Source organism: Chenopodium album, chromosome 17 (genome assembly GCF_948465745.1).
Source record: "Chenopodium album chromosome 17, dcCheAlbu1.1, whole genome shotgun sequence".
Lineage (NCBI taxonomy): Eukaryota > Viridiplantae > Streptophyta > Magnoliopsida > Caryophyllales > Amaranthaceae > Chenopodium > Chenopodium album.
The window spans coordinates 30,314,989-30,326,584 of record NC_137850.1 but is presented as its reverse complement, the minus strand read 5'-3'; the positions used below and the strand labels follow the sequence as shown (position 1 = coordinate 30,326,584).

At 44.1% G+C, this 11,596-nt stretch overlaps 1 protein-coding gene across 1 annotated transcript; it reads left to right on the top strand.

Annotated features, from left to right (window-relative positions):
• The first annotated feature begins 5,194 nt into the window (after positions 1-5,194).
• LOC145588808 (uncharacterized) lies at positions 5,195-7,323 on the top strand. Its single transcript, XM_081645411.1, has 5 exons — positions 5,195-5,409; positions 5,518-5,692; positions 6,356-6,498; positions 6,610-7,038; positions 7,254-7,323. Exons 1-5 carry the CDS (start codon positions 5,195-5,197, stop codon positions 7,321-7,323), a joined length of 1,032 nt encoding a protein of 343 aa, XP_081501537.1.
• The last annotated feature ends 4,273 nt before the right edge of the window (positions 7,324-11,596 follow it).

The window sequence follows — 11,596 nt, the reverse complement described above, 5'->3', positions numbered from 1 at the left end:
AAGCGGGGGACCAAACTTGCTCCCCACTCCCTCTCCCATAACCGGCCACCTCACTCCCCACACACTCAAGGACCACAAGCCACATGGCACCCACCCTTGGGCACCAAGGCAGCCAAGGTGGGCTGCCATGTGCTGCTGTCCGTGGCAGCCACGCCCAGCAAGCCCAGCAAGCCCAGCACTTGCATGCAATAATTAATCAACAAGTGGCAACATGGAGGGAGAGGGTAGTTGAGGACCCCCAAGCATTCCCAACCGCTATACACACTATTCACCCGGAGGCAACCACGCAGCGCCACGTGGCGCCCAGCCTTGGGCACTAAGGCACGCCAAGCTGGCGGCCTGGTGCACGGCTAGGCCAACCCTTTGCTCTTTTTGCGTGTGCGGGATGCTGGATGCTGGCCGCCAAGGCCTGCTAGCCTGCCCAGCAAGCCACGCACTTTGTGCGGGCTGCTAGGTGTGGCTGTGCGGGCTCTTGTGCTGCTGGCCAACGCACCAGCCCGCACATGCGCGCAGCAAGCCACGCACATGGTGCGGGCTGCTAGTGCGCCTTTGTGCGGCTGGTGCTGCTAGCTATGCTAGCTTGCCAGCACACCATGTGTAATACCCGAGATTTTAAAACGCGATTTATTATACTCTAATTTTTTTATTAGCTTAATTAAAGTTTAATCTATATTTTATCAAGTATGACTATTTTAGTCTTAATCTTATAATAAGATTATATTATTTCAAAAGCTAATTTTACGAAAGAAAGTAATTTATTTTTAAATTTATTTCGGTCAAATGATATTTTTATGTTTCGTTAACTATTTAAAGATTTGCAGCAAAATCTATATTTTTAAAGAGACAGTGAAATGACTAAAATGCCCTCGCTCACCAAAAGAGACAAAACCTGCCTCTTTATTTCTCCTTCTCCTTGTCCTTCACGGTTAAGGAACTGATTATACAAAGTCTAGTTTTGCTTCTTTATAATTATTGGTTGCTCAAATCCATGACTATCACAATAGCAAATTTGATCTTATCATTCCTTTTCTTTCATGTTCTTTAAATAATACTACTTAAGTATTAGACGTTACCACCTTATTCCTCCTCCTTCACAATTAAGTTTTGGAGGGAATAAGAAGACAAAACCCACCTCTTCCTACTTCTTCATGGTTAAGAATTTACTTGAGATAAGACCAAGTTTTCCTCATCCAATTTCTATTTTCATCAAACTATAGTTATCACTTCTTCACGGTTAAGGCAAAGAGGACTATTTCATCTTTGCTTCGATTTTTATCGTTTGTTGCACAATTTCCATGATTATCACGTACCAAACTTTATCTCTTATTTTTTTTCTTCTTCTTGAAAGCTTATTAGCAACACTTAATACTCCTACATTTATTCCAACCACTAAAGAAGCTATCGACACCATGGCTGTCGCTCATCATTCACTAATCCCTATCCATCATTCATGATTCTGTTCTTGCTGCAAAAATAGTCTCCTAAGACTAAGTTCTTGGACTGCTTTTCAATAAACCCAAAGTCAGCTACTCTTTTTCTTGTAATTTTGGTACAAGTTTGACTTTTACTTTGGGAAAACTACTCTTATTTCTTAAATTAATGATTATGGTAGCATTTGCTTTTAAATGGTCATACTATCATATACTTAGATAACTTACGTAGTAATAATACTCATTTCTCAAATGAGTTTTGTTATTGTTTTTCATACTAAATATAATTTATGATTTAGAGTTGTATGGGATGATATCTGGGCATGACCAGATCACAAGTAGATGCTGATATGTTGCAGAAAGAGGACATGTCGGCCTGCCGCAATTTAACACGTGGCAACAGAAACTCGACACTTGGCACAAAAGGTTGTGCATGGGTGAAAGCCACCTGTCAAGGTAGATTACTATAAATAAGTAGGTAAGACCTCATTAATGAGGACATTAATTTTCATTCTCTCTCTACTTTATCTCTCTTACTTATCTTCTCTTCTCAAACACTTTCTGACTTTATCATCGGAGTGGTTATCCCCGGATCACCCCGGGGTTAGCTAACTTCTTCTCATTGTGTAGGTTCTCAGCTTGCCGATAGGAGTATCAGAATCTCAGGTCCGAGTTCCTGGAAGAGTTGGGATCAGACAGAAACAATTTGGCGCTAGAAGGAGGGGATAATTGATCACTTCTATCGCCTAAGAACCTCACACAAATATATATATACAACAACAATAATCATGGCCGGAAACAATTTTAACAATGGAATACCAGTAGGACAACCCCAGGTGGAGATAGTAGACGAAACCCATACCCTAGAGGGTAATCAGCTTCATATGCCGATAACCCGCCCTGCAGGAGGAGGGGAGGCAGAGGATCCTATGGCGGCATTTACTCCAGATGAATTGGAAACAGCCGCAAGGGTGATGAGTGCAATGAGTAAGAAGAGAAAGGAGGCTGAGGCGGCACGGGCTGAAAGAGAAGCCGCCCAGGCCGATAGAGGAACATCGGGTCACCAGGAGGAACAACACAATCAGCTGGAGAACTCGTCAAGGAGACCCCGATATGAGTCGTCAGTAAGGACGCATACAACATCACGGCAGGATGAGCAATCCTCAAGTCGTGTTGTGAGTACCAGAACTTAGCAGCAAAGAAGCTCGCAAGTAGTAGGTCAAGCAGTACGCACGGTAGTGCAGTTAAGGGCATCCCCATTTGCCCAACACATCTTAGATCAACCAATGGAGAAGGTGAAAATGCCGACTTGTAGATATGATGGAAGAGGGGATCCGGCAAGATTCATAACGTCTTATGAGGGACACATGATGCTGTACACAAACTCAGATGCAGTTTGGTGTAAGGTCTTTCCGACAACTTTGGTTGGGGCTGCAGCCGATTGGTTTAACAACCTTGAAGTTGGGTCAGTAGATAGCTTTGAAAGACTGACAGAGATGTTTGTAGGGCAATATGTCAGTAATAGCGTGAGGCAGAGAACTTCTGGAGAATTGATGGCCGTGGAGCAGAAACCAGATGAATCTTTGAGGGATTACATCAGGAGATTCAACAATGAAGCAAACACTATTCCGAAATTACAACAGGAGATAGCCGTGATGGCTTTGATGAATGGGTTAGTTGATTCAGATTTCAAAAGGTATCTTACAAGGAAGAGTTTGCCGACATTGGCGGCAGTGTTCAGCAAAGCTCACGATTACATAAAGAGCGAGGAGCTGTTGAAGACGAGTAGTAGGCATATGGTGGCTGGAAAGGGGCAAAGTCAAAATGAGGGGACCTTGTCTGGAGGGAGCAGGCCGAGAGCTCCTGCCCCAGGAAGGGGAGGAGGAAGTCGGCAAGATACCAGACCGACAAGACTGCCAATGAGATACAGCACTTACACCCCCCTAAATACGCCAAGGGCTGCAATCTTCTCAGTGAATCAGAACAGAGAAGATTGGTCAAGGCCGATTCCCATGAAAGCAAGGTCGAGGGACGTGAAGAAGTACTGTATGTTCCATAGGGATGTGGGGCATTATACAGAAGAATGTACCCAATTGAAGGACAACATTGAGGAGTTGATCAGGAAAGGGCACCTAACACAATACCGGTTGAATACCGGCAGGAGTCTACAGCCAACACAAACAGTTGAGAGACAGCAGATACAAGCGAGGCCCGAAAGGACACAGGGGAGGATAGTCCGACAGGGGGATGCAGGAATACCGCCGTTATCTACAGGGAGAGTGGATGTGATAACGGGGGGGCCGATTCACGGAGGGACGATTAGTGGAGCGAAAAAGCATTTAGCGGAGCACCGTCATCTAGTTTGTGCTTTAGATGTAGATAATCGTCCTCGGCCAGCATCAATACCACAAGTTGTATTTACGGAAGAAGATGCACGAGGTGTAGTGTTCCCACATGATGATCCGTTAGTCCTGATAACCAAGATCAATGGGGCTGACATCAAAAGGGTGCTGGTGGATGGAGGTAGTTCAGCGAACGTGTTGTTTATGCAAGCTTTTACCGAAATGAATATAGGAAGGCAATATTTGAAGCCGGTATCATTCCCTGTGATCGGTTTTAATGGGTCGACAGTGAGGCCAGAGGGGAGCATTGTGTTGCCTGTAAGGGTTGGTGATGGACCACAAGCGAGGGATGTGATGGCATTGTTTTTGGTGGTAGGTGTCAAGTCGGCTTATAATGCAATTATCGGCAGACCGATAATTCATGACATGCAGGCTGTTGTATCAACATACCATTTGGCAATAGCCTATGTATCAAACTTGGGAGCTGTGGAAAAGGTGTATGGAGGTCAGGTTATGTCGAAGGCCTGTTATGTAACAGCTTTGAAGAACCCAGTTGGTGATGCCGCAGTTCCATGCAACCCAACAAGGGAAGGTGAACCAACAGTGCAAGATTTGACAATGAAAAACTTTGATGCAAGACCTGAAGAAACACCAAGGCCGTTGTCGGGCGGAGAAACCGTCCAAGTTGAATTGCAGCCAGGCGACCCCAGTAGAACAGTGAAAGTTGGGGCAGACATGGATGTGGAGACCAGGTGTAACCTGATAAGTTTATTGCGCGAGAACGCCGACGTCTTAGCGTTCTCGGCCAGCGAGATGCCAGGCATACATCCTGAGGTAATGGAACATAAGCTGAATGTTGATAGAAAGTTTAGACCGATAAGGCAGAAGAAGCGTAATTTCTCGACTGAGAAGATAGAAGCGATCCAGGCCGAGGTGAATAAGCTCTTGGCAGCAGGGTTTATAGAACCCTGTACATATCCCGAATGGTTGGCAAATGTAGTAATGGTGAGGAAGCCGACAGGGAAATGGCGAATGTGTGTGGATTTTACAGATTTGAATAAAGCTTGCCCTAAGGATTGCTACCCATTACCTCGGATAGATAGGCTGGTAGATTCGACCTCTGGTCATGCCATGCTTAGTTTTCTGGATGCATTCTCAGGATATCACCAGGTCAGCATGCATAAGGCCGACAGAAATAAAACGGCCTTTATAACATATGTAGGTGTGTATTGTTATAAGGCAATGCCATTTGGGTTGAAAAATGCAGGGGCAACCTATCAGAAGTTGGTGGATAAGATTTTTGAGAAACAGAAAGGGCGGAATGTTGAGGTGTATGTGGATGATACGATAGTAAAGAGTAAGAACAAAGAAGACCATATAGCCGATCTGAGGGAGACATTCGAAACCTTGAGAAAATATCAAATGAAGTTGAATCCAGAGAAGTGTGTTTTTGGGGTGAGATCAGGGAAGTTTTTAGGTTTTATGGTTAGTGAACGGGGGATAGATGCAAATCCTGATAAGGTAAATGCGGTGCTTCAAATGAAACAACCAAAAACCATTCGTGATATACAGAGGTTAACAGGCAGGATGGCAGGGCTAACAAGATTTATCAGCAAATCAGCTGATAAAGCACTCCCGTTTTTTATGGTGCTGAGAAAGAATAAGGCATTTGAGTGGGGAAAAGAACAAAGTGATGCCTTAGAAGTAGTGAGGAATCATCTTAAATCTCTTCCCACAATTGCTAGGCCTGAGAAGGGAGAAGTGTTACAATTATACATCTCAGCATCACCAAAAACAATAGCGGCCGTTTTGTTGGTAGAAAGGAAGAGACAACAACAGCTGATTTACTTTGTCAGCCATGTCTTGAATGCGGCAGAACGCAGATACCCAGTTATAGAGAAGATGGCTTTAGCTGTACTGGTAGCAGCCAGGAAGTTAAGACCTTACTTTGATGCACATCCGATAGAAGTACTCACCAATCATCCCCTAGAGAAGTCACTGCGAAAAATGGATACGTCTGGTAGACTACTGACATGGGCAGTAGAGTTATCGGAATATGAAATAAGTTACAAGCCTAGGACGTCAATTAAGGCTCAAGCGTTATCAGATTTTATTGTTGAAACCACATACACAGATGAAGAAGAGGAGTTGGGAACATGGCAGGTATCAGTTGATGGATAAGCCACAGCAACGGGGGCAGGGGCCGGAGTTGTGATAACGGCTCCAGATGGAAAAATATTTGAATACGCCATGAAATTTAAGTTCAAGGCAACAAATAATGAGGCCGAGTATGAAGCTGCAGTAGCCGGAATGCAGCTGTCAGTAGCGGCAGACGCAAAACGGCTAGTTTTGACAACTGACTCTCAGCTGGTGTCAAGCTAGTTTAGTGGGGAATACGAAACTCGAGAGCCAGCAATGGTGAAGTATTTGGAGAAAATAAAACAGTTAGCAGCTCAGTTGCAATACTTTGAGATTAAACTGGTTCCGAGATTGAAAAATGCTCAAGCAGATGCATTGGCAAGATTGGCAAGTTCAAGCTTCAATGACTTGGAAAGAACAGTTATGGTTGAGATTTTAAGGCAGAGAAGCGTAGATGAAATACCGGCGGATGTCAATTGTGTTGAAGTGGAGGATCAGTGGTACGATAAAATACTGGCATACATCGTTCATGGTGTAGGGCCAACAGATAAAGGGGAGCTGAGAAGGTTACAGAAGGACAGTGTGTGGTTCGTTATGTACCAAGGCCAGTTATACAAAAGGGGGTTCTCACTGCCGTTGCAAAGGTGCATAACGGATCTTGAATCCGCAAGATTAATAGAATAATTGCATGAGGGAAGTTGTGGTAATTACCTTGGAGCAAGAGCTTTGTCCAGAGAGGCAATGAGAAGGGGATATTACTGGCCGACAATGAACGCAGATGCAAAGGCTTATGTTAAAAAATGTGAAAAGTGCCAAAGGTTTGCCCCAATTATCAACTTGCCCCCGAACGATCTAACTCCGATACTGAACCCAATCCCTTTTGCCCAGTGGGGAATGGATATAGCAGGCCCATTCCCATCAGCCACAGGTGGAAGAAAATATCTGATAGTGGGAATTGATTACTTCACCAAGTGGATAGAGGCAGAACCAGTAACGAAGATAACGGCATCGGAGGTGAAAAAGTTTGTATGGAAAAACATCTTCACGAGATTCGGGTTGCCAATGGCGATGGTTTTTGATCATGGGACTCAATTTGACTGTAAACCAGTCAAAGATCTCTTAATGATGTATAAAGTAAAATTTGCTTATGCAGCAGTATGCCACCCACAGTCTAACGGCCAGGCAGAAGCAGCAAATAAGCAGATAATAACGACAATTAAGAAAAAGATCGAAGACGCAAAAGGTTTATGGGCAGATTTGATACCAGAAATATTATGGGCCAACAGGACAACGATGAGAGAAGCCACAGGTGAATCCCCTTATACTCTGGTTTTTGGAACAGAGGCAGTCATACCAGCAGAAGTCGGTTTGCCGACATTCCGGATTCAGCATTACTGTACAGATCAAAATGATTTACTCCTACGGCAACAGTTAGATTTCTTGCCAGAGCTAAGAGAAAAAGCAGCAGTTAAGTCAGCTGTCTTTAAAGAAAGAATGTCACGGGCCTACAACAGAAAAGTATCATATAGGTCGTTAAGTAAAGGAGATCTAGTCTTACGAAGAACCGCAGCAACCGGTAAGGGAAATGAAGACGGGAAGCTGACTGCAAACTGGGAAGGGCCTTATCGAATAAGAGATGTCGTCATCCAAGGGTCATTTTATCTAGAAACCCCGGATGGGACACCTCTAAAAAATGTATGGAACTCCGCTGTATTGAAAAAATACTATGTGTAATGAATAAATCCTTATTTTTTGAAACTGATATCAAAAAAGATATCGGTAATGAATGAAGAAGTATTCAGACAATACGCATTGAAATAGGCATCCTCCATTTAACAGAACATCGTTAAGTGGGATGGACAGCTAAAAACCGCTTCCATGAAGATAACAGTTATACAACCTGATCAGTTGTATATGTTAACTCATGAGGTTGCTGGTTCAAAATATAAATACCGGCCAAATCAATTCGAGTATACGCCGACATGAGGCGTAGCTCAGAAAATGATCGCCGAGAGGGTACCTAACTGGCTAAAGCAACACAGCAGTAGGTGACCAGTGTTATAATCTGAACCAGCAACAACCGTTCGCTTTCATGTTCGCAGCTCAGTGTGCATAGCTCTAGCGTGAACTATGTACACTGGGGGGCACAAGGAATGATATGGCGTTCATATGCGTTGTGATATCCATAGTATGCTGATAAGTTCATATGCGTTGTGATATCCATAGTATGCTGATAAGTTCATATGCGTTGTGATATCCATAGTATGCTGATAAGTTTTTAAAGTATGCTGGTAATTTTTATATGCAATTTCTCGAGCCAGGTTTTAGATCTGGTATCTTCGGAAGCTGGCGTCTTTAAAAAGGTTTCTAACTGGAAGTTTTCGGATTTCAGACAAAGCATTAGATAAGTAACTATTTTTTGCAATTTTTTATGCGTTGAAAACTAGCAAGGCGAGGCAACATGATTATCATAACCTTGTTTAAAAACAGGCAAACTAGAAAATGATAAGTAAAGAACAACACAGTTATGATAAAAGTATAGAATTTTGAAGGCAAACGGCAGACGGTAAAAATAAAAATAAGTTTACACAACAGATAAAATTAACAGCCGACAGGCATCACCACAAAAGAGGGGTATATGCCGATAAAACAGCACTGCCAAAACATGTTCATACATACAAAAACAATAAAAGAGTTACGGCTGGTAAGGCCCAATGATACAAGACCCACAAGAGGATGTCGGTGATGACTGCCCGCCCCTTCAAGATTGAGCATTCTCAGGCACTGGGGAATCCAAAATGCTGGGATTGCTGGGGCCGTCATCAACAGTTGGCCCCAGGTTATACAAGTCCTCATCAGAAAATTGTTGCGCCTCAAAGCCAGAAGGGATCTTGTAGGCTTCCTCGCCGAAAGCCTTTTCAATTTTTGCCCAATCATCCTTCTTCCAACCGGCGGCGTGAGCAATACATCTCTGAGCAGCGGTCCAACCTCCATCAAAACGATCTTGGAGCTTGGAGCAGAACTCATCAGAGGCTAGATAACGGCCGACCGCTCTCCGACGGATACCAGGTTTTTCGGCTTCCATTTTTTGAACCTTTTCTTCAAGGCTCTTAATTTTATTCCTGGCATCCCGGAGATCTTTTTCAACTGAGGGAAGCCGCTCAACGACCTTGTTTTTCTCAGTGATCTGAGTCTTCAAACTTTGCACCTCTAGCTCGAGGTTGGCAACCCTCTCAGCCTTGACCTTCAGCTCCGACATCTCCCTGTCATCTTTTTCTTTTATTTTCCTCAAGTCATCGAGGGCCTTTTCAGCATTTTTGATGACCTCCTGCATGGCACTTTCGCTGGCAGACGCTTGATGATGTTTCTCCTGGTAGTAACGATACATCTCAACCAGCTCTGTGCCAGACATGACGGCCTATAGAAATGTGTATTTAAGTAAAAGTAGGGAAGCCGAGAATGCTACATAAAAATATATATAAAGATATGAAATAATAATATGTATATGTACCTTCATCATGTTGTGCATGTGGGTAGCAGCAAGGGGGCCGATTGGACCAGCAGGTCTGTCCATTGGCAGTGTCAAATTGCTCAACAGCCGGTAACCGAGATTTCCACCTTGCATTGGGTCATCGGTTATCATAGATTCGTTCCGGCCGACATCCATAGCAGGCTGCCAACGGTCGCCGGAATGGCCGGGAGGGACAGCAAACCCCTTCAGAACCTCATCCGGAAACCTTCCAGAAACACGCTCAATCCATTGATTGGACCGATAAGTCAAGGCTGGGATGCTGGAATCCGACCCAGCCGTTGTAGGAGCAATTGCGGTGGTTGCCTGAGGTTGACGGGGAGATTCAGCAGAAGTGAGATCTTCGATCTCAATACCCTGAATAACCTTCTTCACAACGGCCTCAGGGCTTTTAGCTTTGTTGACAGTCGGGGTCTTTTCAGGCACCGACTGGTCCTTCTTCTTCTCGGGCGCCGATTGATCTTTTTTCTTTTCGGCACGCCCTTCAGGTTGCCTGGGGCTGGAGATCACAATGCCACCTTGCCGATTGGCTAGAGGTGTTAGCTTTCTTTTCTTGGCATTATCATCGGCCATGATCTCAGCTCTTCTCTTGGCACTAATGGCTGGAGCACGCCCACAGACGGAAGCAAGAGTATCGTAGGGATCGGAAGCTTTGGGGCAGTGCCTGATAACCTTTGTCCCGTCAGAAGATAGGCCGAGTTGTCTGTTATCCAACTTATCAATACCTGGTAAAAAGAAATGTAAATTCAATCAGTTAAACGCGAATATATAAAAAAAAAATAATAATAAAAGGGTAAGGAAGGTAACACTAAACAAGTAGACTACGCCGTTTTCATTAGGAAAATAAGAACATGAATAATTAGTGAATAAGAGTAATAAAACCAAGAAGAATAAGCTATACCATGCTGGTCAGTCCAACAAAGACCGACACGAGATAGCGGCGCGTTGCCCAGAATGTAACTCACATTCGGCACCCACACCGCAGGAATTAGACGGACCTTGCCGTCGCCTTCATCATGTTCAGATATGTCAAAGTGATTGACAGCCCTTTCTTCATGCTTCCCGAGATCTCTCTCGGGGATTGAATCAAAATGGGGATGAGGCTTGAAAAAAGTTCTCCTCAAAGGAAAATCCTCTGGGACTGAAATAAAGAAAAACTTATCCTTCCAACCTTTGCAGCTAGATAGTTTAGGATGGACGGTATATTTGTGGGGTTGGGTATATAAAGACAACCACCCATCTGATTGACCATCTCTCTTTAGGGTAATAAGCCGTCTGAATACATTAAGGGTTAGAGGGAAGTTCCGATATAGCATAACCCAAACTGTAGCAATAACGGCACGAATAGTTTGAGGGGTTAACTGAACCAGGAAAACGTTCCAGGCCTTCAAGATTTTAGCAACAAAGGGATGTAGAGGAAAACGGAGGCCAAAATCCAAGTGCTTCATGTAAACAGCCACGGAACCAGCTGGACAATCCAACACTGAAGCTCCAGATGGAGGGAGAGACAACTCGTACCCATCAGGTAAGTTAAAGAACTTTTTCGCACGACGGCAATAGTCCTTTGTAATTGCCGTTTTCCTAAAAGCTTCACTTATCTTTTCCTTTGTAACTTTTCCGTCGTTGGCAAGAACTATAGGTTGTCGGAACTCAGCCCTATCAGTTTCAGAATTATACCCCTCGTCCAAATTCTCTTCCTGGATAACCTCGGCCGTTAAGTCAACAATGTCATCCCTACTCTCATTATTTACACTGTCTTCCTGAGCGTCGTCATCTCTTAAAACTGAGTTGACGGCAGAATCATGAACAGGAGATGACAGACCTTCTTCAGGGGTCAAAGGGATGTCATCCTCAAGTTCTTCTTCAGAAGAACTTACAACCTGACCTTGTCCAGGTCTTTTACTAGATTCCGCTGCCTTGGCGGCCTCAGCTGCTTTAGCTGCTTTGGCGGCCTCAGCGGCTTCACGGGCGGCAGCTCGGGGTTGATAACTTGTACTCTTTACCCTTGGCATAGTGTTTATACCTATATTGCCAACGTTAGTGCCGTATTGATTAAAATATCGTCTCCTAGTAAAGCTGCGTAAGTGATAACGGACATTAACAGGTTCAACGTCAAGAATTTCAGTATCGGCAGGGATATCAGGGTTAGTAGGGTG